Raw genomic sequence first — 27,517 nt, 5'->3', positions numbered from 1 at the left:
TCTTCTGTTTCTTTCTCTTTTGCTCTCCTACTTTGTGGGTTGATGGTTTCCTTTACAGTTATGGGTGGCTCCTGTATTTCCTTTCTCTTTATTTATTTATTTATTTTTTGTATCTGTTACAGGTTTTCGGTTTGTGGTTACCCTCTGGTTCATATACACATCTTATGTGTATAGCAGTCTCTGTTAAGTTGCTGGTTACTTAAGTTTGAACCCATTCTAAAAGCACCCAATTTTTACTGCCACCTCTACATTTTATGTATATGTCACACTTTACATCTTTTTACTTTGTGTATCTCTTGAATAATTTTTGTAGATAAAATATCCTAGTTCATCTCCATACTGCCTTTATAAGTAATTATTATTTTTTCTATGTGTTTGCTTTTTCCTGTGAAATTTTTTCCTTTTGTAAATTTCTTCTAGTTATGGCCTTTTCTTCCCCAATTAAATAAACTTGTCAGGTAGGGTATTCTTTGCTGTAGGTATTTTGCTTTCAGCACTTTGAATATGTTGTGCCACTGTCTTCTGGCCTGCAAAGTTTCTGCTGATAAATCACATGATAGCCTCAGGGAGTTTCCCTTGTATATTACTATTTTTCTTTTATTGCTTTTAAGTTTCTGTCTTTACATTTAATCTTAGTCATTTGAATTATTATGTGTCTTGGTGTGGACCTCACCAAATTCATCTTATTAGGGGTGGTCTGTTCCCTGGATCTGGATTTCTGTTTCCTTCCCCAGATTAGGGAAGATGGTAGCTATTATTTCTAAAGAAGGTTTTCTGCTCCTTTGTCTCACTCTTCTCCTCCTGGTACCCCTAGAATGGGAATGTTATTATGCTTGATGAGGTCACAGAGGTCTCTTTAACCTATCCATTTTTAATATTCTCTTGAGCTTTTATTTTAATTCCAATTAACATACAGTGTTTTGTTAGTTTCAGGTGTACATAGAGTGCTTAAACAATCGCATACATCACCAGGTGCTTCTCACAACAAGTACACTCCTTAATCCACATCACCTGTTTAGTACATTTCCTGCCCCTCTCCCCCACCTCCCTTCTGGTAACCATCAGTTTGTTCTTTATAGTTAAGAGTTTGCTTATTAGTTTGAATCTTTTTCTTCCCTTTGCTTGTTTCTTTTCTTAAATTGCACATCAGTAAAATCATATGGTATTTGTCCTTCTCTGATTGACTTATTTCACTTAGCATAATACTTTCTAGCACCATCCATGTTGTTGCAAATGGTAAGATTTCATTTTCATGGCTGAATAATATTAAATTATATATATTATATATATAATATATATATTTATATATACATGTATAAATATATATGTATCTATCTCACATCTTTATCCATTCACCAATTGATGGACACTTGGGCTGTTTCCATATCTCTGGCTACTATAAATAATGCTGCTATAAACATAGGGGTACATGTATCCCCTTGAATTAGTGTTCTTGTATGCTTTGGGTATGAGTAGTGTGATTGCTGGATCATAAGGTAGTTCTATTTTTAACATTTTGGGGAACCTTCATACTTTTCCCAAAGTAGCTACACCAGTTTGCATTCCCACCAACAGTGCAAGAGGGTTCCTTTTTCTCCACATCCTTGCCAACACCTGCTGTTTCCTGTGTTGTTGACTTTAGCCATTCTGACAGCTGTGGGGTGATATCATAGTTTTGATTTGTATTTCCCTGATGATGAGTGATGTTGAGCAGTTTTTCATGTATCTGTTAGCCATCTGGATGTCATCTTTGGATAAATGTCTAACCATGTCTCCTGCCCATTTTTTAACTGGATTATTTGTTTTTGAGGTGTTAGATTTTTATCAGTTCTTTATATATTTTGGATACTAACCCTTTATCAGATATGTCATTTGCAAATATCTTCTCCCATTCCATTGGTTACCTTTTAGTTTTGTTGTTTCCTTTGTTGTGCAGAAGCTTCTTCTTTTGATGTAGTACCAATAGTTTATTTTTGCTTTTGTTTCCCTTGCCTCAGGAGACCTATCTAGAAAAAAGTTGCTATGGCCAATATCAGAGAAGTTACTGCCTGTGCTCTCTTCTAGGACTGTTATGGTTTCAGCCTTGCATTTAGATCTTTAATCCATTTTGAATTTATTTTTTAGTATGGCGTAAGAAACCGGTCCAGTTCATTCTTTTGCATGTGGTTGTCTAGTTTTCCCAGCACCATTTGTTGAAGAGACCGTCTTTTTCCCATTGGATATTCTTTTCTTCTTCATCAAAGATTAGTTGACCATAATGTTGAGGGTCCATTTCTGGAGTCTCTATTCTGTTCCATTGACCTGTTTTTGTGCCAGTTTTGTGCCAGTGTCAAACTGTTTTGATTACTACAATTTTGTAACAGAACTGGAAGTCTGGAATTGTGACCTCTCCAGCTTTGCTTTCCTTTTTCAAGGTTGCTTTGGCTATTCGGGGAAACTTTTGTGGTTCCACACACATTTTAGGATTGTTTGTTCCAGCTCTGTGAAAAATGTTGGCATTTCAATAGGGATTGCATTAAATGTGTGGATTGCTTTGGGTAGCATAGACGTTTTAATAATATTTGTTCTTCCGGTCCATGAGCACAGAATGTCTTTCCATTTCTTTGTGTTATCTTCAATTTCTTTCATCAGTATTTTATAGTTTTCAGAGTATAGGTTTGGTTAGGTTTATTCCTAGGTGTCCTGGTGTTTTTGGTATGCTTGAAAATGGCATGATTGCTTGATTTCTCTTTCTGCTGCTTCATTATTGGTGTATAGAAATGCAACAGATTTCTGTACATTGATTTTGTATCCTGTGACTTCAGTTCTAGCAGTTTTTTGGTGACGTCTTGGGTTTTCTATATATAGTATCATGTCATCTGCAAATAGTTAAAGCTTTACTACTTTGCTGATTTGGACGCTTCTTACTCCTTTTTGTTGTCTGATTGCTGTGGCTAGGACTTCCAATACTATATTGAATAAAAGTGGTGAGAGTGGACATTCCTGTCTTGTTCCTAACCTTAGGGTAGGTCACTTTTTCCCCATTGAGGATGGTATTAGTTGTGGGTTGTTCATATAGGGCCTTTATAATCTTGAGGTATGTTCCCTCTAAACCTACTTTGTTGAGGGTTTTTACCACGAATAGATGTTGTACTGTGCCAAATGTTTTTCCACATCTATTGAAATGATCATATGGTTCTTATCCTTTCTCTTACTGATGTGATGTATCACATTGATTTGCAAATATTGAACCATGCTTGCAACCCAGGAATGAATCCCACTTGATCGTGGTGAATGATTTTTTTAATGTATGCATTTGGTTTGCTAATATTTTGTTGAGAATTTTTAAAAATATATTTATTTATTTGAGGTGAGGGGTAGGGGCAGAGGGAGAAAGAGTCTCAAGCAGACTCTGCTGAACATGGACGCAGGGCTCAATCTCCTGACCCTGAGAACATGACGTAAGCTGAAACCAAGAGTTGGACACTTACCTGACTGAGCCACCCTGGTGCCCTTGTTGAGGATTTTTGCATTTATGTTCATCAGAGATAGTGGCCTATACTTCTCCTTTTGAGTGGTGTCTTTATCTGGTTTTGGTATCAGGGTAATGCTGGCCTCATAGAATGAATTTGGAAGTTTCCCCTCCTTTTCTATTTTTAGGAATAGTTTGAGAAGGATAGGTATTAAGTCTTCTTTAAATGTTTGGTAGGATTCGCCTTTGAAGCCATCTGGTCCTGGACTTTTGTTTGGAAGTTTTTTTGTTTTGTTTTGTTTTTGTTTTTAAGATTTTATTTATTTATTTGACAGAGACACAGCAAGAGAGGGAACACAGGCAGGGGGAGTGGGAGAGGGAGAAGCAGGCTTCCCGCCGAGCAGGGAGCCCGATGTGGGGCTCAATCCCAGGACCCTGGGATCATGACCCGAGCCGAAGGCAGACGCTTAACGACTGAGCCACCCAGGCACCCCTGGAAGTTTTTTGATTACTGATTGAATTTCTTCGCTAGTTATTGGTCTTTTCAAACTTTCTATTTCTTCCTGTTTCAGTTTTGGTAGTTTGTTTCTAGGAATTTATCTATTTCTTCCAGGTTGTCTAATTTGTTGGCATATGGTTTTTTATAATAACCTCTTACAATTGTATTTCTGTGGCATTGGTTATTACTCCTCTCATTTGTGATTTTATTGAGTCCTTTCTATTTTTTTTCCTGATAAGTCTGACTAGAAGTTTATCAATTTTATTGGTCTGTTCTATTGTTTTGTTAGTTTCTGTAAAATTTATTTCTGCTCTAATCTTTATTATTTCCTCTCTTCTGTTCAGTTTAGGCTTTGTTGTTCTTTTCCTAGTTCCTTTAAGTGTATGGTTAGGTGGTTTGAGATTTTTCTTCTTGAGGTAGGCCTGTATTGCTATAAACTTCCCTCTTCGCACAACTTTTGCTGCATCCCAAGGGTTTTGAACCATTTGTTTTTATTTTCATTTGTTTCCATGTACTTTGTCTTCTGTTATTTCCTTGTTGACCCATTCATTGTTTAGTAGCATGTATTTGTGGTCTTTCTAGATTTTTTTCATGCGGTTGAATTCTAGTTTCATAGCATTGTGGTCAAAAAAGATGCTTCATATAATTTCAGTATTCTTGAATTTGTTGAGGGTTGTTTTGTGGGCTAATATGTGATCTCTTCTGGAGAATGTTCCCTGTGCACTTGAAAAAGTGTATTCTGTTTTAGGTTGGAATGTTCTGAATATATCTGTTAAGTCCATCTGCTCCAGTGTGTCATTCAAAGCCATTGTTTTCTTATTTTTATTTTGTTTTGTTTTGTTTTGTTAGTCACCATACAGTACATCATTAGTTTTTGATGTAGTGATCCATGATTCATTGTTTTCGTATAACACCCAGTGCTCCATGCAGTACGTGCCCTCCTTCGTACCTATCACCAGGCTAACCCATCCCCCCTCCCCCTCCCCTCTAAAACCCTCAGTTTGTTTCTGAGTCCGTGTCTCTCATGGTTCATCTCTCCCTCCGATCCCCCCCCCCCATTTTTCCCTACCTTCTCCTAATGTCCTCCATGCTATTCCTTATGTTCCACAAATAAGTGAAACCATATGATAATTGACTTTTTCTGCTTGACTTACTTCACTTAGCATAATCTCCTCCAGTCCCATCCATGTTGATGTAAAAGTTGGGTATTCATCCTTCCTGATGGCTGAGTAATATTCCATTGTATATATGGACCACATCTTCTTTATCCATTCATCTGTTGAAGGGCATCTCGGCTCTTTCCACAGTTTGGCTATTAGGGACATGGCTGCTATGAACACTGGGGTGCATATGGCCCTTCTTTTCACTACATCTGTGTCTTTGGGGTAAATACCCAGTAGTGCAATTGCTGGGTCATAGGGTAGCTCTATTTTTAATTTTTTGAGGCACCTCCACACTGTTTTCCAAAGTGGCTGTACCAACTTGCATTCCCACCAACAGTGAAAGAGGGTTCCCCTTTCTCCACAACCTCTCCAACATTTGTTGTTTCTTGCCTTGTCAATTTTTGCCTTTCTAACTGGTATAATGTAGTATCTCAATGTGGTTTTGATTTGAATTTCCCTGATGGCTAATGATGATGAACATTTTTTCATGTGTCTGTTAGCCATTTGTATGTCTTCTTCAGAGAAGTGTCTGTTCATGTCTTCTGCCCATTTTTTGACTTGATTATTTGTTTTTTGGGTGTTGAGTTTAAGTTCTTTATAGATCTTGGGAATCAGTGCTTTGTCTGTAGTGTCATTTGCAAATATCTTCTCCCATTCTGTGGGTTGCCTCTTTGTTTTGTTGACTGTTTCCTTTGTTGTGCAGAAGCTTTTTATCTTGATGAAGTCCCAAAAGTTCATTTTTGCTTTTGTTTCTGTAGCCTTTGGAGATGTATCTTGAAAGAAATTGCTGTGGCCGATGTCAAAGAGGTTACTGCCTATGTTCTCCTCTAGGATTTTGATGGATCCCTGTCTCACATTGAGGTCTTTCATCCATTTTGAGTTTATCTTTGTGTAGGGTGTTAGAGAATGGTCGAGTTTCATTCTTCTGTATATAGCTGTCCAATTTTCCCAGCACCATTTATTGAAGAGACTTTTTTCTATTGCATGTTTTTTCCTGCTTTGTCGAAGATTATTTGACCATAGAGTTGAGGGTCCATATCTGGGCTCTCTATTCTGTTCCATTGGTCTATATATCTGTTTTTGTGCCAGTACCATGCTGTCTTGGTGATCCCTGCTTTGTAATATAGCTTGAAATCAGGCAACGTGATGCCCCCAGCTTTGTTTTTTCTCTTTCAACATTTCCTTGGCGATTTGGGGTCTTTTCTGATTCCATACAAATTTTAGGATTATTTGTTCCAGCACTTTGAAAAATGTCATTGGAATTTTGATCGGGATGGCATTGAAGGTATAGATTGTTCTGGGTATCATAGACATTTTAACAATGTTTATTCTTCCGATCCATGAGCATGGGATATTTTTCCATCTTTTTGTGTCTTTTTCAATTTCTTTCATGAGTGTTCTGTAGTTCCTAGAGTACAGATCATTTACCTCTTTGGTTAGGTTTATTCCGAGGTATCTTATGGTTTTTGGTGCTATTGTAAATGGAATTGTTTCTCTAATTTCTCTTTCTACAGTTGCGTTGTTAGTGTATAAGAAAGCAACTGGTTTCTGTGCATTGATTTTGTATCTTGCCACATTACTGAATTGCTGTATGAGTTCTAGTAATTTAGGGGTAGAGTCTTTTGGGTTTTCCACATAAAGTATCATGTCGTCTGCAAAAAGAGAGAGTTTGACTTCTTCTTTGCCAATTTGAATACATTTTATTTCTTTTTGTTGTCTGATTGCTGTTGCTAGGACTTCTAGTACTATGTTGAACAATAGTGGCAAGAGTGGGCATCCTTGACATGTTCCTGATCTTAAGGGAAAGGAAAAGCCATTGTTTTCTTATTGATCTACTGTTTAGATGATCTGTCTATTGATTTAAGTGGGGTGTTAAGGTCCTCTACTATTATTGTGTTATTATCAATTGGTGCCTTTGTTATTAACTGTTTTTACGTATTTGAGTGCTCCCATGTTTGGTGCATAAATATTTACAATTATTATTTCTTGTTGGATTGTCCCCTTTATTATTATATAATGTCCTTCTTTGTTTCTTATTGCAGTCATTGTTTTAAAGTCTGTTTTGTCATCTGAAACTAATGATGTACTGTATGTTGGCTAATTGAATTCAAATTTAAAAAATCACACAAAATAGTCTATTTTGTCTGATACAAGATCTGCTAGCCTGGCTTTCTTTTGACATCCATTTGCCTGACAAATATTTCTCCATCCCCTCACTTTCAATATACAGGTAGCTTTAGGTCTAAAATGAGTCCCTTGTAGACAGCATGTAGATGGGTCTTTTATTTTTTTTATCCATTCTGTCACCCTTTGTCTTTTAATTGGAGCATTTAGTCCTTTTACATCCAAAGTAATTATTGATAGATACGTATTTATGGCCATTACTTGTTTTGTGGTTGTTTCTGAAGATTTTCTCTCATCCTTTCTTGTTTTCATTAGTTATAGAGCAGGATATTTTCTTTATTCTTTGCATATTTATTAGTGTTTAAAAAAAAGATTCACTTATTTTAGAGAGAGAGGGTGAGCGGGGGGGGGGGGGGGCAGAGGGGGAGAGAGAATTTCAAGCGGATTCTCTGCTGAATGAGGAGCCTGACTAGAGGTTTGATCTCACAACCCCGAGTTCATGACCTGAGTCAAAACCAAGATTCACATGCTCAACTGACTAAGCCCCTTATTAGTGGTTTTTGGTTGTGGTTGCCATTAGGTTTTTATATTTCTGTACATAGCAATCTATATTAAGGTGAGGGTTGTTTAAGTTTGAACCCGTTGTTTATTCCTCTCCATGTTTTTGGTATGTGGCTTCATATTTTACCACCTTTTATTTTGTGAGTACCTTGATTTTTTTTTTACAGAAATACTCATCCCCCCCCCCTTTTGTGTTTCCTACCTTCATACTATCACTTTTGGTTTTCCTTTCCACTCAAAGAATCCCCCTTAATATTTCTTGCAGGACTGATATAGTGGTCATGAACTCCTTTAGTTTTTGTCTGGAAAGCTCTTAATCTCTTCTTCTATTCTGTGTTATATCCTTGCTGGATAGGGTATTCTTGACTGCAGATTTTTCCCATTCAGCACATTGAATATATCATGCCACTCCCTTGTGCTTTGAAAGTTTCTGCTGCAAAATCCCCTGCTAGCCTTAGGGGGTTTCTCTTGTGTGTTACTTCATCTTTTGCTGCTTTTAATATTTTTTGTCACATATTTTGCCATTTTAATTACAGTATGTTTTGGTGTGGAACTGCTTTTGTTCATTTTGTTGGGGGGGGGGTTCTGTGTGCCTCTAGATCTGGATATCTGATTCCTTCCCCAGATAAGGGAAGTTTTCAGCTATTATTTCTTCAAATAAATTCTCCAGCTCCTTTTCTCCCTCTTCTTTGGGGACTCCTATAATGCAGATGTTATTACATTTGATGGAGTCAGTCACTGAGTTGCCTAAGTATTCTCATTTTACATAATTCTTTTCTCTCTTTTGTTCAGCTTGATTACTTTCCATTATTCTGTTTTCTTGGTCATTAATTTATTTCTCTGCTTCTTCCAGTCTGCTATTCTTTCCACCAAGCATGTTTCTCATTTTGTTGATTAACTCTTTTATCTCTGCTGTTATTTCTTATCTCTGTGTTAATTGGTCTCAGTGATGCCTTCCACTCTTTTCTCAAGCCCTGTGAGTATCTTATTGATCATTACTTTAAAGTCTCTATCAGGCATATTACTTAGATCTGTGTCACATAGGTCTCTGGTTGTGGTCCTGTCTTAGTCTTTCATTTGGGACAAATTCCTCTGTCTTCTCATTTTGTCTAAGTCTTTGTGCCTGCTTCTTTGTCAGAAAAGTCAGCTACCTCTCCTGTTCTTGAGGGTAATGGCTTTATGAAGAAGAAATCCTGTAGTGCCCTGCTGTATAGTGTCCCTTGTTTCTCAGGGCCTGGCACTTTAGGGAGTATCTCCAGTGTGTGCTGTGTGCACTCTATTTAGTCCTTGCTCCTTTATCCTTCAGGCCAGCCATCTTCAGGGGCTCTATTTGTGGGCAGTGTTTGGTCCCTGGCCTGAATGTGGCAATTTTTAACTAGCTGTGTTCTGGTCTGCTTGTGAAATGAAATCTGTCCCCACCACTGCCAGAACTGAGGTCCTGCAAAGCTCCTGGGTCAGGAGACATGGTGTGGGGTAAGGGTTTGGGTTGATCTTCTGGGGGCTAGGGCCTGCCATGCTGGGACTAAAGCAGTCATGACTGGGAAGGGCACTTCCACTGGAGTGGGTTGGGGGGAGGCTTGGTGTAAGCAAATTAGGCAGCTAATGTCTGCTCTACACTGATTCCTGCAGGTGGTCCTGTGGTTATGCTGAGGGGCCGGGGAGGGAAACAGCATCTGCCAGTTCCTTTGTTCCTTGGGAGGGGTCTCCATGAATGCTGCTTCTCTGGGACATACTCAGAGATGCATAAATAACCTCCCCACTGTGTTCCCAGATGGTCTTCAGATCAGTTTCCATGCTGTATGTTGTGGGCTGTTTGCCCTTCCTTCTCTCCAAGAGCATAGTTATATAGTTGTATTCTTGGGATGGGGCAAGCTTAGGGTCCTCTTATTCTGCTGCCATCTTCCCTTCTCCTTTAATATACTTTTATCTTTTGGCTGCCCAGCTTGATTGCTTTCCATTACTCTGTCTTCCAGCAAGTTGACCCATTCTTCTGCATCCTCTAATCTGTTGTTGATTCCCTCTAGTGTACTTTTCATTTCCGTTAATGTATTCTTTGGCTCTGTTTTATATTGTCTCTTTGTTGAAGTTCTCACTGAGTTTATCCACTCTTCCCTCAAGTCCAGTGAGTATCTTTATGACCATCACTTTGAACTTTTTATCAACCATATTGTTTGTTTCTTTTAGCTCTTTTACTGTGATTTTGTCTTGTTTTTTTCATTTGAGATCTTTGCCTCTGTCTCCTCATTTTGTCTAACTCTCTTTGTTTGTTTTTATGTATTAGGTAGGCCAACGAAGTTTTTGAAAGTAGTGACTTTATGTATATGGGATCCTATAGTGCCCTGTGGTCCAGGTCCCTCTGGTCACTAGAACCAGGTACTCCAGGGGTGTCCCCTGTGTGGGCTGTGTATGCTCTCTGGTTGTGGCTGAACCATGATTGATGTGAGCATGCTCATAAGTGGAGCTGGCCCTCAGCTCAGCTCGCTGCAATGACCCACTTTATGTGCCATGGGCACACTGGTGTACGTCTCACTCCCTATGTGCAATTTAGAGGCTGGGCTGACTGGTGGGTGGGGATGGCACTTAACCAACCTGGGTGTCTGCACTTACCACTAGGACAGCTGTGAGTGTACTGATGAGTAGCGCTTGCTCCCTGCACAGTCAATGAGAGGTTTGGCTGCAGGAGCTGTGGGCCTATTGGTGTGTGGTGTTAGCTACCCCCCACCTCAGGGCTGGAGTCACTTTGGAGAGGTGCCAGTCCCATGCTGGGCTGCCTGCTGGGTATGGTGGGGCAGGAGCCATTTTGGAGGACTGACTGCTGGGGTGGAGTTTACAGTGACAGCCAGTGTTAACACTCTCCAAGTGTCAGGCTGTCTAGGCTGGGGGAGGGCAAGAAAAACAGTACCTGTCAGCACTTTTGTTCCTGGAGAAATCTCCTGCAGATGGCTGCACTTCTGGCATCTGGTTAGTCAACAAATCTTTTCCACATACACCCTAGGTGCTTTTCAAACTGTGTTTGGGCAGAGTTAGTTGGAATGCTGGCTGTTTAAGGGTGGGAACTCAGTTTCCTATCACCCTTAGGTGCCCTTAGAGTTAAGAACCACTGACTTTCAATGCCAGACCTTATGGGGACTTGTTTTCCTAGTGTGAGTCCCTAGGCCAGGGGGTTAGTGCCCCATGTGGGGTGTGATCCCCTCTCTTTTCCATGTTTGTGATATTCCGTACTTTTGTGGTTGGTTGCACCAGAGGTTTAGTTCCTGACTGCATTTCTACCCCTTCTTACCCTTTTCCGTGTGGCCTTCTCTCTACAACTAGCTGTGGAGGATCTGCTCTACCTGTTTTCAGGGAGAGTTACAATACATGTAGTTGTGTCTGTGGGACAAGTTGAGCTCAGGATCCTCATACTCCACCATCTAGCCAGTCTACCCTAGGTGGTTTGTTCATTTTGTTCATGGTTCTCCTGTGCAGAAGCTTTTTAGTTTGATGGAGTCCCACTTATTTACTTTTGGTTTTTTTGCTTTTTTGTTTTGGTGTTAAATCCAAAAATTCATTGCCAAGACCAGTGCCTAGGAGCTTACCCTTTATGTGTTCTTTTAGGAGTTTATGTTTTTCAGGTCTTCCATTCAAGTATTTTAATTCATTTTGAGTGAATTTTTGTGTATGGTGTAAGGTGGGGGTCCAGTTTTCTCAGCACCCTTTATCAAAGAAACTATCTTCTCCCCATTGTGTATTCTTCTCTCCCTGTTGTAAATTAATTGATTGTATATGCATGGGTTTGTTTCTGGACTCTGTTTTATTGATCTGAGTCTGTTTTTATGCAAGTATCATACTATTTGATTACTGTGGTTTTGTGATATAGTATGAAATTAGGAAGTGTGTTGTCTCATCTTTGTTGCTCAGAATTGCTTTGGTTATTCAGGGACTTTTGTGGTCATATACAGACTTTATGATTATTCCATTTCTGTGAAAAATTCCATTAGAATTTAGATAGGGATTGTATTTAATTTTAGTTTTTTGGTGTACAGGTCTTTTACCTCTTTGGTTAAATTTATTCCTAGATTTTATATACTCTGGTGCAGTTGTAAATGGGTTTTCTTAATTTCTATTTCTGATAGTTTATTAAATAAAGTATAGAAACACAGCTGATTTTAATATATTTATCTCCTGCAATTTTACAGAACTTTTTTACTCTAACAGTTTTTTTGCGGAGTTTTAGGGTTTTCTAAATGTAATATCATGTCCTTTGTAAATAGAGACAGTTTTACTTTTTCTACTCCAATTTGAATACCTCTTCTTTTTGTCTAATTGTTGTAGCTTGGGTTTAAAATTGGTGAGAGTAGAGTAGGCATCCCTGTCTTGTTATTCATCTTAGAGGGAAATCTTTTAGCATTTCACCACTGAGTATGATATTAGCTGTGAGCTTCTCATGTATGGCCTTTATTATGTTAAGGTACAGTCCTTCTATAACACTGAGAGTTTTAATCATGAAGGATGTTAAATTTTGTCAATTTCTTGTTCTGCATTGATTGAGATGATCATATGGTTTTTATCCTTCATTTTGTTAATGTGGTGTATCACACTGATAGATTTACAGATGTTGAACCACTTTTGCATCCTTGAAATAAATCCTATTTGATTGTGGTATATGATCTTATGTTTAATTTCATTTGCTAATAATTTGTTGAGGGTTTTTTTCCTGTATGTTCAGCAGGGATATTGACCTATAATTTGTTTTCTGTAGTGACCTTGTCAGATTTTGGTATCAAGATAATTGATAATCTTATAAAATGAATTTGCAAGGTTTGCACAAGGAGTGGTATTAATATTTCTTTAAATGTTTGGTAGAATTCATCACTGAAGCATTCTGGTTCTGGACTTTTTTGGACAGGTTTTTGATTTACAGATGACTGATTCAATCTCTTTACTAGTAATCTGTTCAGATTTTCTATTTATTCGTGAATCACTCTTGGTAGGTTTTATGCTTCTGGGAATTTATCCATTTTTTTTTTAATTGTCCAGTTTCTGTGGTAAAAGTTGTAACTTCTCTTTGATTTCTGGTCTAGTCTGTTTGTTTCACTAATCTTTTTTGTTTTCTTTTTATTCTCCATTTTTTTCTGGTCTGATCTGTATTATTTCCTTCCTTTCCTAGTTCCTTGAAGTGTAAAGGTTGTTTATTTGAATTTCTTGTTTCTCAGATTTTACTGCATTCTGTAAGTTTTGGTATGTTGTGGTTTTTTTGTTTTTTGTTTTAATTTTTTAAATTAACATATAAAGTATTATTTGTTTCAGGGGTACAGGTCTGTGATTCATCAGTCTTACACAATTCACAGCACTCACCATAGTACCTCCCCTCCCAAATGTCCATCACCCAGCCACACCATCCCTCCCACCCCCCTCCACTCCAGCAACCCTCAGTTTGTTTCCTGAGTTAAGAGTCTCTTATGGTTTATCTCCCTCTCCAGTTTCATCTTGTTTCATTTTTCCCTCCCTTCCCCTATGATCCTCTGTCTTGTGTCTCAAATTCCTCATATCAGTGAGATCATATGATACTTGTCTTTCTCTGATTGACTTATTTTGCTTAGCATAATACCCTCTAGTTCCATCCACATCCTTGCAAATGGCAGGAGTTCATTTTTTTTGGTGGCTGCATAATATTCCATTGTATATATATATATATATATACCACATCTTCTTTATCCATTCATCTGTTGATGGACATCTTGGCTCTTTCCATAGTTTGGCTATTGTGGACATTGCTGCTATAAACATTGGGGTGCATGTGCCCCTTCGGATCACTACATTTGTATCTTTGGGGTAAATACTCAGTAGTGCAATTGCTGGGTCATAGGGTAGCTCTATTTTCAAATTTTGAGGAACCTCCATACTGTTTTCCAGAGTGGCTACACCAGCTTGCATTCCCACTAACAGTGTAGGAGGGTTCCCCTTTCTCCGCATCCTCGCCAACATCTGTCGTTTCCTGACTTGTTAATTTTAGCCATTCTGACTGGTGTGAGGTGATATCTCATTGAGGTTTTGATTTGGATTTCCCTGATGCTGAGTGATGTTGAGCACTTTTTCACGTGTCTGTTGGCCATCTGGATGTCTTCTTTGCAGAAATGTCTGTTCATGTCTTCTGCCCATTTCTTGATTGGATTCTTTGTTCTTTGAGTGTTGAGTTTGATAAGTTCTTTATAGATTTTGGATACTAGCCCTTTATCTGATATGTCATTTGCAAATATCTTCTCCCATTCTGTCCGTTGTCTTTTGATTTTGTTGACTGTTTCCTTTGCTGTACAAAAAGCTTTTTATCTTGATGAAATCCCAATAGTTCATTTTTGCCCTTGCTTCCCTTGCCTTTGGCGATGTGTCTAGGAAGAAGTTGCTGCGGCTGAGGTCGAAGAGGTTGCTGCCTGTGTTCTCCTTTAGGATTTTGATGGACTCCTGTCTCACATTTAGGTCTTTCATCCATTTTGAGTCTCTTTTTGTGTGTGGTGTAAGGAAATGGTCCAGTTTCATTCTTCTGCATGTGGCTGTTCAATTTTCCCAACACCATTTGTTGAAGAGACTTTTTTCCATTGGACATTCTTTCCTGCTTTGTCGAAGATTAGTTGACCATAGAGTTCAGGGTTCATTTCTGGGCTCTCTATTCTGTTCCATTGATCTATGTGTCTGTTTTGTGCCAGTACCATACTGTCTTGATGATTACAGCTTTGTAATAGAGCCTGAAGTCCGGAATTTTGATGCCACCAGGTTTGTTTTCTTTTTCAACATTCCTCTGGCTATTCTTTTCTGGTTCCATACAAATTTTAGGATTATTTATTCCATTTCTTTGAAAAAAAGTTGATGGTATTTTGATAGGGATTGCATTAAATATGTAGATTGCTCTAGGTAGCATTGGCATCTTCACAATATTTGTTCTTCCAATCCATGAGCATGGAACATTTTTCCATTTCTTTGTGTCTTCCTCAATTTCTTTCATGAGTATTCTATAGTTTTCTGAGTATTGATTCTTTGCCTCTTTGGTTAGATTTATTCCTAGGTATCTCTTGGTTTTGGGTGCAATTGTAAATGGGATTGACTCCTTAATTTCTCTTTCTTCTCTCTTGTTGTTGGTGTATAGAAATGCAACTGATTTCTGTGCATTGATTTTATATCCTACCAATTTACTGAATTCCTATATGAGGCCTAGCAGTTTTGGGGGGGGAGTCTTTTGGGTTTTCCACATAAAGTATCATATCATCTGCAAAAAGTGAGAGTTTCACTTCTTCTTTGCTGATTTGGATGCATTTTATTTCTTTTTGTTGTCTGATTGCTGAAGCTAGGACTTCTAGTACTATGTTGAACAGCAGTGGTGATAGTGGACATCCCTGCCGTGTTCCTGACCTTAGGGGGAAAAGCGCTCAGTTTTTCCCTATTGAATATGATATTTGCTGTGGGTTTTTCATAGATGGCTTTTATGATATTGAGGTATGTACCCTCTATACCTACACTGTGAAGAGTTTGAATCAAGAAAGAGTGCTGTACTTTGTCAAATGCTTTTTCTGCTGTTTTGATTACTTGTTTGACCCACTGGTCAGGAGCATGTTTAATCTCCACATATTTGTAAATTTTCCAATTTTCTTCTTGTAATTAATACCATTTTGGTCAGAAAAACAGCTTGATATATGGATTTCAGTTTTCTAATTAAGATATGTGATGTGATGCCTAATATAGGATTGATCATGGAGAGTGTTCTATGTGCATTTCAGAAGAATGTGTATTCTGCTGTTTCTGGATGAAATAGTCTGTATGTTTCCAGTAAGTCCATCTGGTTTAACATGCAGTTTAAGTACAATCTATTAATTTTTGATGGAGGGATAGTAAAGTCCCTCATTATTGTATGACTGTCTATCTCTCTCCTTAGGTCTATTAATATTTCCTTTATATATTTAGGTGCTGCTCTATAGGGTACCTAAATATTTGCAAATGTCATATCCCTTTGATGAATTGATTCCCTTATCATTATATCATGATCTGTGCTTATTATAGCTTTTCTCTTAGTCTATTTTTCTGATAACCATGTAGCTACCCCAGCTTTCCTTTAGTTTCTATTTGCATGGATGTTCTTTTCCATCCTTTCACCCTCAGTCTTTGTGTTTTCAAAGCTGAAGTGAGTCTTTTGTAGGCAGCATATAGATGGGTCATGTATTTGATCCATTAAACCATTTCTTTTGATTGGAACATTTAGACTATTTACATTTAATAATTGATATGTACTTATTGCGATTTTGTTAATGGTTTGCTGGTTGTTTTGTAATTTCTTTATTCCTTTCTTTTTCTATTGCTCTCTTTGTTATTTGATGATTTTCTGTAGTAGTATGCTTAGAGACCTTTATCTTGTGTATCTACTATAGGTTTTTGCTTTGTAGTTACCATGAAGTCTATATAAAACAACTGAAAACAGTATTTTAAAGATCATAGAACTTATTTTTGAAAGCATTCTAAAGCTCCACATTTTAACTCTCCCCTTCCATTTTGTTTTTGATGTCACAATTTGCAATATCTTTTTATCCATTAACAAATATGTGTATAGTTATTTTTACTACTTTTGTTTTTTAACCTTCGAAATGGCATTATAAGTGATTAACCCACTGCCTTTATAACATTACATTATTTTGAATTTTAGTATATATTTACCTTTACTAGTGAGATTTATACTTGCATATATTGTTAAGCTTTTTTTCAGCTTTAATATTTCTTGAAAGGTGGGTCTAGTGCTGATGAATTCCTTTTGCTGTTGCTTGTCTGGAAAACTCTCAGTTCTGAAGGATAGTTTTACTGGGTAGGGTATTCTTGGTGGGCAGTTTTTTCTTTCCACTCTTTATATCTATAGGCATACCTCTGAGATATTGTGGGTTCAGTTCCAGACCACCACAATAAAGTGAATGTTGCAATAAAGCAAGTAAAATGAGTTTTTTGGTTTCCCAGTATATATAAAAGTTAAGTGCACAATAGTATTGTATCTTAAAAAAATACATATACATACCTTAATTTAAAAATACTTTATTAAAAAATGCTAAACATCATCTGAACTTTCAGGTCAGAGTAGTAATCATTGATGGCTGTTGACTGATCAGGGTGGGGGTTGAAGTGACTGGGGCAATTTCTTTAAGACAACAATGAAGTTTACCAGAGTGATTGACTCTTCCTTTCATGAAGGATTTCTCTGTAGCATGTGATGATGTTTCATAGTATTTCACCCATAGTACTTCCTTTTCAAAACTGGAGTCAATCCTCTCAAACCCTGTTGCTTTATCAACTAAGTTTATGTAATAATCTAAATCCTTTGTTTTCATTTCAACAATCTTGATAGTATCTTCAACAGGAGTGGATTCCATCTCAAGAAACCACTTTCTTTGTTCATCCATAAGAAGCAACTCCTCATTTGTTCAAGTTTTATCATGAGATTGCAATAATTCAGTCCCATCTTCAGGCTCCACTTCTAAATCTGCTTCTTTTGTACTTCCACTTCATCTGCAGTGACTTCCTCCACTAAAGTTTTGAACCCTTTAAAGTCATCCACGAGGACTGGAATAAACTTTTTCCAAACTCCTGTTAATGTTGATGTATGACATTTTCCTACGAATTATGAATGTTCTTACTGGCATCTAGAATAGTTTTTAATTTATTTTGCCCAGATCATCAGAGGAATCACTATCTTTGGCAGCTATAGCCTTATAAAGTGTATTTTTTAGATAATTAGACTTGAAATATGAAGTGACTCCTTGGTCCATGGGCTGAAGCTGGCTATTGTGTTAGCAGGCATGAAAGCAGTAATCTCATTGCACATCTCCATCAGAGCTCTTGGGTGACCAGCTACATTGTCATTGAGCAGTAATATTTTGAAAGAGATCTTTTTTTCTGAGGAAATCTGAACAGTGGGCTTAAAATATTCAGTAAACCACGTTGGTTTTGTTTTTTAACCTGAACCATATTCAGCCTGCTTTTTGGTTCTATTTATAGAACACAGAGTAGATTTATCATAATACTTAAGGGCCCTAAGATTTTCAGAATGGTAAATGAGCATTGACTTCAACTTAAGGTCACCAGCTGCATTGGCCTTTAACAAAGGAGCCAGTCCTTTGAAGTTTTGAAGCCAGGCATTAACTTCTCCTCTCTAGCTATGAAAGATGGCATCTTTTTCCAATAGAAGGCTGTTTCATCTACATTGAAAATCTATTGTTTAGTGTAGCCACCTTCATTAATTATCTCAGGTAGAATCTCCTGGAGAACTTGCTGCAGCTTCTGCATCTGCACTTGGTGCTTCACCTTGCACTTGGATGTTATGGAGATGGTGTCTTCCTTAAACCTCATGAACCAACCTCTGCTAGCTTCATAGTTTTCTTCTGTAGCTTCCTCACCTCTCTTAGACTGCATGGAATTGAAGAGAGCTAGGACCTTGTTCTGAGTGAGGCTTTCGCTTAATCCTGTGGCTGGTTTGATCTTCTCTCCGGACCACTAAAGCTTTCTTCACATCAGCCAAAAAGCTGTTTTGCTTTCTTATCATTTGTGTGTTCAATGGAGTAGCACCTTTAATTCCCTTGAAGAACTTTTCCTTTGCATTCACAGCTTGGCTAACTGTTGGGTGTAAGGGGTCTAGCTTTCAGCCTGTTTCAGATTTTGCCATGCCTTCCTCACTAAGCTTAATTATTTCTAGCTTTTGAATTAAAGTGAAAGATCCATGACTCTTCCTTTCACTGGAACACTTAGAAGCCATTGTAGGGTTATAAACTGGCCTAATGTCACTATTGTTGTGTGTCAGGGAACAGGGAGGCCCAAGGGTGAAGGAAAGAGATTGGGGGAATGGCCAGTTGGTGGAGCAGCCAGAAAACACATATTTAAGTTACCTTCTTATGTGGGTGTGGTTAGTGACACCCTAGAACAAGTATAAGAGTAACATCAAAGATCCTAGGTCACCATGACATTTAATAATGAAAAAGTTGGAAATATTTCAAGAGTTACCAAAACGTGACACAAAGTGAATGTTGGAAAAATGGCACCAATAGACTTATTCAGCAAATTGCCACAAATCTTCAGTTGGTAGAAAATGCAGTATTTGTGAAGCACAGCAAAATGAGGTATGCCTGTATATATCATGCAAGTCTCTATGGGCCTGGAAGATTTCTGCTGAAAAATCTGCTGATAGTCTCATGTGTGGTGGGTCCCCTTGTACATAACAAGTTTTTTTTCCCCTGTTTTTAAGATTCTCTCCTTATCTTTAAATTTGACAATTTAATCACAGTGTATCTCAGTGCTAATCTCTTTGGGTTCATCTTATTTAATATTCTGGGCATCCTGGATCTGCATGCCTGTTTCCTTTCCCAGGTTAGGGAAGTTTTCAGCCATTATTATTTAAGTACATTTTCTGCCTCTTTCTCTATTTCTCTTAGGGGACAACATCAAGCAGACCAACATTCACATCATGGGGTCCCCAATCTTTTTTCTTTTTGCTGTTCTGATTGGATAATTTCCACTGTCCTTTGAATTCATGGATCCTTTTTTCTGTCTTCAAGTGTGCTGTGCAACTGCTCTGTAGTATTTTTCTATTCAGTTATTGTATTCTTCAGCTCTGTCACTTCTATTAGGTACTTTGTTCTATTTTTGTTGAAATTTTCACTTGATTCATGTGTTATTCTCTTGAATTCAGTGGACATCTTTATCACTGTTATTTTGAACTCATTGTCAGGCAAATCACTTATCTCCATTTCATTAAGGTCTTTTTCTGGGGTTTTATCTTGTTCTTTTGTCTGGAACATATTCCTCTGTTTCTTCATTTTGATCTATTCTCTGTATTGGTTTCTATGCATTAGATAAAAGAGCCAAGTCTCCCATTCTCCTCTGGCTTATTAGCTCTTGGCTGTCTCTCAACCTCTGTGACTGTCCAAGCAACCTGCTTTATTCTTAGTGGCTTCCAGAAGTGGAGGTTGTGCCAAGACCTTTCATTGTTTCAAAGGGGAGGATCTCAGTCAGCATCTGGATTCAGGCTGATTGATTGGAAAGCAGAACTTGAGGTAGTAACTTTTAAAGTTTGCAGATTTCTCTTTCAGGGGAAGATAAGAAGATGGGCATTTCTGTATGCTCCCTCTGTGCTGAGGTCTGTGGTGCTAGACAGTTAATAAGTGTTTCTTTGGTTGCTACTGTCCTAATGAACTCATAAACACGTGCCATGTTCTCAAGGGATGGGTCCTCTGAGCATCAGACACAAAAGCCAGGGTGCTAGATGTGTAGACAAATTCCTTTCTTGAGGTTAACCTAGAACAGAGGGAGAGCATGAAGAGGACTCCCACAGGCCTCCACAGTCTTTGGAGAGTCTTATCAGTTTGTTAAATTAGAAACCTGCTTATCAGGCCAAAACTTTAAGATAAGCAAATAGACTTTTTTCACAGAAAGATGGGGTGCTTTTCAGTCTGCTGCCTCTACACTGGGTCCTGAGGGGTGGTTGCCATGAGGTTTTTAGTTTTGTATAGCCTGTGAGTCTCATGGACGTAAGTCTGGTGGCTTTCAAAGCTACCTTTTGCACAGGGGCTCCTCTCTCAGATACACATCTTAACAGTTGGGGTTCAAATCCTTTGCTCCTCAAGGAGAAGCTCAGAATTGTGAGTCTCCTCCCAATTCTGAGTTGTGGCACTGGGGTTGGGGTTGATGGTATGTGTCTTGGCCTCTTCTACATATCGCAATGTGGGTTTTTTGCTTGTTTGTATAATATGTAGGAGTCACTCAACTAATTTATTTTTCAGAGGAAATTGTTCTTTAGGTAGCTGTATATTTGGTGTGTCCATGGAAGGAGAGGAGTTCAGGATCCTCTTATGTCACCATCTTGAACTGGAGTCTCTTGTCTTTTTGATAATAGCCATTCTAATAGGTAGGAGGTGATAATATTGTGGTATGGTTTTTCATTTCTCCAATGAGTAGTGATGTCTAGCACCATTGCATATACCTGTTGGCTGTATTTATATCTTTGGAGAAATCTGTTGAGGTCCTCTGACTGAGAGACCCTGGAACTGGTATGCAGATGACTGCAGGGTTCCTAGGTAGAAATGAGGTCTCTCTGCCTGTTACCTGATACATGGGTGGCCCAGACTCCTCCTGGATCCCATAGCTCTCTCAAAGGCACTAATATTTAGGGATGGATGCGCAATTTTTATTGTTGGGCTGGGGGACAAAAACGAGAGAGGTCTTAGGCTGCTGTGATGCTAATGTCACTCTTCAATCTTAGGACGATATTATTTGTTGTATATATATGTTTGTACATGTGGGAGTATTTCAATGAGATCAAGTTCCAAAATGACTAGGTCACAGGGAATATGCAGTTTTCATTTTGGTAGATATAGCCAAATCACTTTTTATAGAGGTTTACACTCCATCCACAGGATAAGAGTGCCTATTTCTCCAACTATTGACTTTATTTTGCCAGTCTGAAAAAGAGCAATTCATTATAGCCCTAATTGGCATGTATCTTTATATTTCCTTTCCAGTGAACTATCCCTATTCTTTGTGTATTTTTCTTTTTTTAATAAAGATTTTTTAAGTAATCTCTACACCCATGTGGGGCTCGAGCCTACAACCCTGAGATCAAGAGTCACATGTTCTACTGACGGAGCTAGCCAGGTGCCCCACTTTGTATATTTTTTTGTTTTGGGTTTTGGTCTTTTACTTATTTATTGGAGCTCTTTTTTTAATTGATCGGTATAACAAAAAAACCCCAACAAAACCACAACAACCAAAAGAACCAGGGGGGTTTTGGTAAGAAACAAAAACTGAGTTTTTAAAAGTGCCCCTTCCTTCAAGCCCATCCTGCCATGACCAGAACAATTCCCAGAGTGGGAGTATTTGATGCGTAGTGCAGCAAAGCCCTTTAAGTAAAAATACTTTGAAGGCCCTCTATGGCAGATCCTCACACTTAGGCTTGCCTGGAAAATGTTTTAAAACCAGGTTAGAATAGGCAAAATTGCTGAATCAGAGCGAAAAGTGAAAAGTCACCAATCCCCTCAGGGAATCAATAGTATACAAGTTGGTAAGCATGTCAAAAGACAAAATATGCAATAGCTTTTAAAAATTAAACTATGGAAGATATCCCAGAGAGGGTACTTTATATTTGCTGTTAGGGCAGGGTTCACAGGGTGAAACCCTCATCCTGGGGTTGGAGCGATTGGCTGTCAGAGCCTGTGTTGTTGGGTACATGACAGCACCCAGGGACACTGCTCTAGGGAGGTTTTATGAAACTCACCTGCCTCTCCCATGGCATTTTTTCCCCCAGCTCATGTGTTCGTCAGTGCAGAAAGCTCTGTTTGAGGAGGAGGACCATGTCAAGAAACTGCAGCAGAAGGTGGCCACTCTGGAGAAGCGGAACAAACAGCTTCGGGATCGGGTGAAGAAGGTCAAGAGGTCATTGAGGCAGGCACGGAAGAATGGTCGCCACCTGGAGCTGGTGAACCAGAAGCTCAGCGAGAAGTTAGCAGCTGCAGCAGGTGCCCTCCCACACATTAATGCCCTGGGGCAGGAGCCACCAGGTGCCACGTACCTGCGGGGGTAGCAGGGACTGGGTAATGGCCTAGCCTGGCTCTGCTGGAACATGTTGCCTCTTGCCAGGGAATGTAAAGTGATGGTAGGTTTTAATGTGCACATAGGTCAAAAAATCTTGTAGATGATGTTTTTAATATGCATTTGGTAGTGCCTAGTTACTTGAAGGGGCAAGTCTTGCTAATTTTCTTAGTTGCTGGGCTCCTTCCCCTCTCTGCCTTGCTCCCAGACCTAGTGCTTTCAAGTCCAGAGGCAGCACGATCCTGGAATGTCATGTGCTTGCCTAGGGCCTGTCTCCAGCTTTCAGGAGCACACTGGAAAGTGTACTTACTATGGAAAGAATATTTTAGAATCTCTAGATGTACGAGAATCAAGGGTTTCAACCTTATTTCAGAAGAGAGGCAGTGGGATCTCCAGGTCTGGGCTCCAGGACCATCATTAGTTAGAGAAGGGATCAGCAGCAAGTCTTGGAACCTTCTGGTGTCTCTTTTGCCAGTTTTGGAAGGAGGAGGGCAGGCTTGCAAAGCACCCAAGGATGCCTGCAAATATATATATGCATGGTGTCCTTACTCCAGCCAGCATTTCCTCACAGCTGAAGCATTGGGGCGGGGGGGGGGGGGGGGGGCGGCGTGGCAGCAGGTACTTGAACAAGATGAATTATACCCAATTTCCAACACCAGTTACCCAGAGTTGAAGAGGATACCTATGGGTCACTTTAGTCTAAAGGAGAATTGCCTTTGTGGACTGGTCATGTTTTACCAAACCATGTTCCTGAGTTGGGAAGAGCCTGAGCAATATCTCAGCCCCTACTAAATGCAGATTTACTGCTTGCTCATTAACTCCTTCCAGCTGCTCGGAATTTGAGGTAAATTGACCCAGTACACTATTAACTTCTGTTCTGCAAAGATACCTCCTTACCTATTGGAATCAAGTGACCGTGCCTCATTCCCATCCAGGCACCCAAAGAGCTTGTTCCAGGCAGTTCTGCAGAGTCTCGATGCAAGCATTTTCACCACCTAAGTAAATTGGCTGTAAGGCAATTTTGCTGTCAGAGAGAAAATAACTGATTGGTTTCATTTCCCTATTGACAAACTACGTTCCCATTTTTCTGTTACATGAATCTTAGCCCTCCTAATGGTCTATGACCAGTATACATGGTGGTCTTAAAACAGTGGATGATAACTCCATATATCAACTTGATAGAAAATACAGTAACTGGAAGTGTGAAATAAGACTATAAGGCCAGATTGCATACCATACTGTAATACAGAGTGGTAGTTTATCAGTTATAACAACTCAGAAATGCATTACAGCTTTTCTTTTGTATGTCCCATAGAACTTTTGAACATGTATTGATAGACATGCATCATTATGCTAAGAATGAACAGTAATGTAGAAAGCTTTCATAATGTAATACAAAGCTCAGTTACAAATATGCATCCTAGGATTTGGAAAATGGGTACTTCTCTTAAAAAGGACATAATGAAGAAATTAGTAAGGTGCCTCTTTTATTTTTTGTTATTTTATCTTTTATGGCCAAATTGCCTTCTGGCCAATGAGTTATGCAGTGAAAATGCTTGTGGCAAAGATGCCTATGGTGGAAATACCAGACAGGGTTCCAGGCATTCCAATCTCTGCTTCTGTATGCACACACTTCCCACCCACCAGGGCTGTCCAACCCTGGGAGTAATGTTTGCACATGAGCCCACTTGACAGTGTGTCAGGTTTTGTACATGATCTCAGAGCACTTCACCCTGTTTGGAAAGAAACCTTTAAAGACAGTACTACGAGTAAAAAGAGTATCCACTATATAGAACATCTGAGCCCTTAATTTAGGTACATTTGAACCAGTCACAGTTTTGTTCTTAAGAAGGCAACTGAGTGAGCATCTTGTGATCGTCTTCTGGTGGACCTCCAAATCTACAAGTCTCTTTTCCGTGTTGTTCCAGATAGAACCTTCAGGTTCCTCATCAGGAAATCTCCCCCTAGACCACTCCAGACACTGCAGCACCTGATTATGTTGTCCTGTCCATTGGAAATGGCAATTATCAGATTTCCCTTCCACTGCCTTTAGGAAAACCGCATTCTTCTTGCTCTGGCAGCTGGTTTGGGAGGATGGATCTGTGTCACTTGAGGCTACTGCTCAGAGGGAGATGTCTGCACTCTGGACAGGATAGAATGGCAGCTTTACTTCTTTTCCAAGCTTCTGCTGCTCCTTTATTAGCTGTATCCTTCATAGTACGGTACAATAGTTTAGTCTTTCTGGGGCCATTTCGTTAAAGCACTTTTGCTTCCACCCAAGGGAATGACAAGCCTCAGGGTGATTTACAGCTAGTGTTTTGAGAACTGTGGAACCTGGACCACTACAGCTGCATTATGTTCTGCCTTTTTAATAAATAGCGGTATTTCAGCTACAATGGTAAGGTGATGTGTGTTTCTTTTGGGTCAGGGAGATTCCAGCTTTGGCCTGGAAAAGCACTTTAGATCCTTTTGGGGGGGCATCTGTGAGTAACAGCTGGGGCATGTAGGAGACTGAGCTCAGATCGCTTTTGATGTTCCCCTGGGGATATGACTTGACCCTCTTTCCCAGGGTTCCCACCTTTCAACACACCTGCAGAAAAGCAGTGGTATCTGGGTCTGCTCTTCACAGGGGAGAAGAAGCTTCATTAATCAACGTCTGCAAAAATACCTTTGAATCTGTTGCCAAAGGGAATTCCCCAGGTGCCTGTTATCTGCTGCATTGCCATCTTACTGGAGCCCTGGCAACCTGTTTATTGTACTCGTAGGAATGTTTCATGCAAGAAGAATCCAAGAAGTCCTTCAAAATTGATATGCTTAACCAACCTGTTGTAGCATTTTCTCTGAGATACAGACCACTGTCGAGTTCTACTTTGGAAAATCACTTGGCCTCCTCAAACCCCAGTCACAAAATAAATAAATAAATGAGAGGCAGACAGAATCTAGAATCTTTCAGCTACAGACCCAGGAGTCACAGCTGTCAGCATGTAAGCTGCAGCTAGTGTGGGGTAGTTCCTTAGGCCTCCATGGTGTGTTTCAACGTGAATGCCCTTGTTGGACTCCAGACCATGGTTCCTACTGATTTTTTTTTTTGATGCCAGGCTATGGCACACTTTTCCTGGTGCCTGCCTGGTAACAGAAGTTAACAGTGATTCTCACATCTGTGGTGCAAGGCCCCATCTCTCTTAGGGGAGAGAGAACCTAAATTGTTGATTCCAACAATAGTCCATATTTTAAAGTGGTTTTAAAAATCAAGCACCCGGTTGTATTAGGCTCTTTTACCATATTCTCATTTACTATTTCTAATAATTTTATAAAATAGTGATCCTGTTCCCCATGCTTAAAGAGGAATCTGGAATTTCAAGAGATTAATTGCCCAGTGAACACACATAGTGTAAGCGGCCAATCAAGGATTCAACTCCATCTTGGTTTCACTCTTTATACTTGCTCCTGTAAAATGAGGATAATAAACACTTCTACCTCAAAGGCTGTTCAGAAGATTGAATAAAATCATTCCTTTAAATGCTTAGCTTGGTTCTTGACACCCTGCAAGCACTCAATAGATATAAGAATAACTGTTGTTTCTAATATTCACCACAAAGGCCGAATGCCTATCAGAAATGAGAGCTTATTTGGTGGGATTCCATATAATTTTCCTATTAACAAGAGGAAGGATAAAAACTATTTGATCATCTCAATAGTTACTGAAAAAGTGTTGGGCAAAATAAACATCCATTTATGATTTTTAAAAAAGTGGGTCTGGAGGGAATGTACCTCAACACAATGAAGGCCATATATGAAAAACCCAAAGCTAACAACATACTCAATGGTGAAAAATGGAGAACTTTTCCTCTAAGATCAGTAATAAGACAGGGAGGTCCACTCTTACCACTTTCATTCAATATAGTACTGGAAGTCCTAGCTGTGGCCATTAGATAAGAAAATGAAATGACTCCAAATCAGATTGGAAGATGCAAAACTGTCAATACTTACAAATGACCTGCTGTTATATACAGAAAACCCTAAAGACACCACCAAAAAATGTTAGAATAAACAAATAGTATATAAAAATTAAACAGATTCTGTATCCTAATACAGAACTGAGAAAAAATAATGCCTTTTATGTTTGCATGAAAAAGAATACCTAGAACTATATTTAACCAGAGATAAAAGATCTGTAAACTGACACTGTAAGACACTGGTGAAAGAAACTGAAGATGAGTGTATTCTAAGAAATAAGGCAGACAGAAAAGACAGCATATGATTTCACTTAAATGTAGAATCTAAAAAAACAAATGAACAAAAGACCGGAAACAGACCCAAAGATACAGAAAATAAACTGTTGGTTATTTAAGGGGAAAGAGGATGAAGTTGAGTGAAAGAGGTGAAGTGGATTAATACATCCAAATGTCCAGTTATAAAATAAATCATGGGGCTGTAATATACAGCCTAGGAAATAGTCAATAATATCGTAATACACTTATGGTGACAGTAGTTAGACTTATTGTGGGGATTTTGTAGTATATAAAAATATCAACCACCATGACATACATATGACAATAAATGTTGTATGTCAATATACTTCAATTTTTTTAAAGGTATCCAAATTGGAAAGGAAAAAGTAAAACTGTCACTACTTGCAGATGACATGACACTATATATAGACAACCTTAAATCCTGCACCAAAAAACTATCACAACTAATAAGTGAATTAAAGGTGCCAGATAGAAAATCAATATAGTAAATTCTGTGGCATTTATACACACTAATAACTATCAGAGAAATTAAAACAATTTCACTTACAACTGTATCAAAAATAATACTTAGAAATAAATCTAACCAAGAGAGGAAAGACCCATAATCTGAAAAGTATAAAACCTACTGAAGGAAAGATTCATGCATTGTTGGTGGGAATATAAATTGGGACAGCTGCTATGGAAAACAGTATAGAGGTTCTTAAAAAAAAATTAAAAATAGAAATACTATACAATCCACCAATTCTACTTCTGGACATTTATCTGAAGAAAATAACACTAATTCAAAAAATTATATGCTCCTTTATGTTCATTGCAGCATTACTTATAATAGCTAATATATGGAAGCAAACTAAATGTTCAATAGATAAATGGATAAAGAAGATGTGTG

General features: G+C 38.7%; 1 protein-coding gene across 1 annotated transcript in view; it reads left to right on the top strand.

Annotated features, from left to right (window-relative positions):
- The window catches only part of CCDC3 (coiled-coil domain containing 3), a 90,803-nt gene extending 67,839 nt beyond the window's left edge, over positions 1 to 22,964 (top strand). Inside the window, exon 3 of the mRNA XM_032425751.1 lies at positions 22,092 to 22,964. Coding sequence (XP_032281642.1) covers positions 22,092 to 22,367 — 276 coding nt within the window. The 3' untranslated portion in view covers positions 22,368 to 22,964. The remainder of the gene's footprint in view (positions 1 to 22,091) is intronic.
- The last annotated feature ends 4,553 nt before the right edge of the window (positions 22,965 to 27,517 follow it).

This window comes from Phoca vitulina, unplaced genomic scaffold (genome assembly GCF_004348235.1).
Source record: "Phoca vitulina isolate PV1807 unplaced genomic scaffold, GSC_HSeal_1.0 scaffold33, whole genome shotgun sequence".
NCBI lineage: Eukaryota > Metazoa > Chordata > Mammalia > Carnivora > Phocidae > Phoca > Phoca vitulina.
Note: the sequence above shows the minus strand (reverse complement) of the source record. Positions and strands in the feature narration are given on the sequence as shown.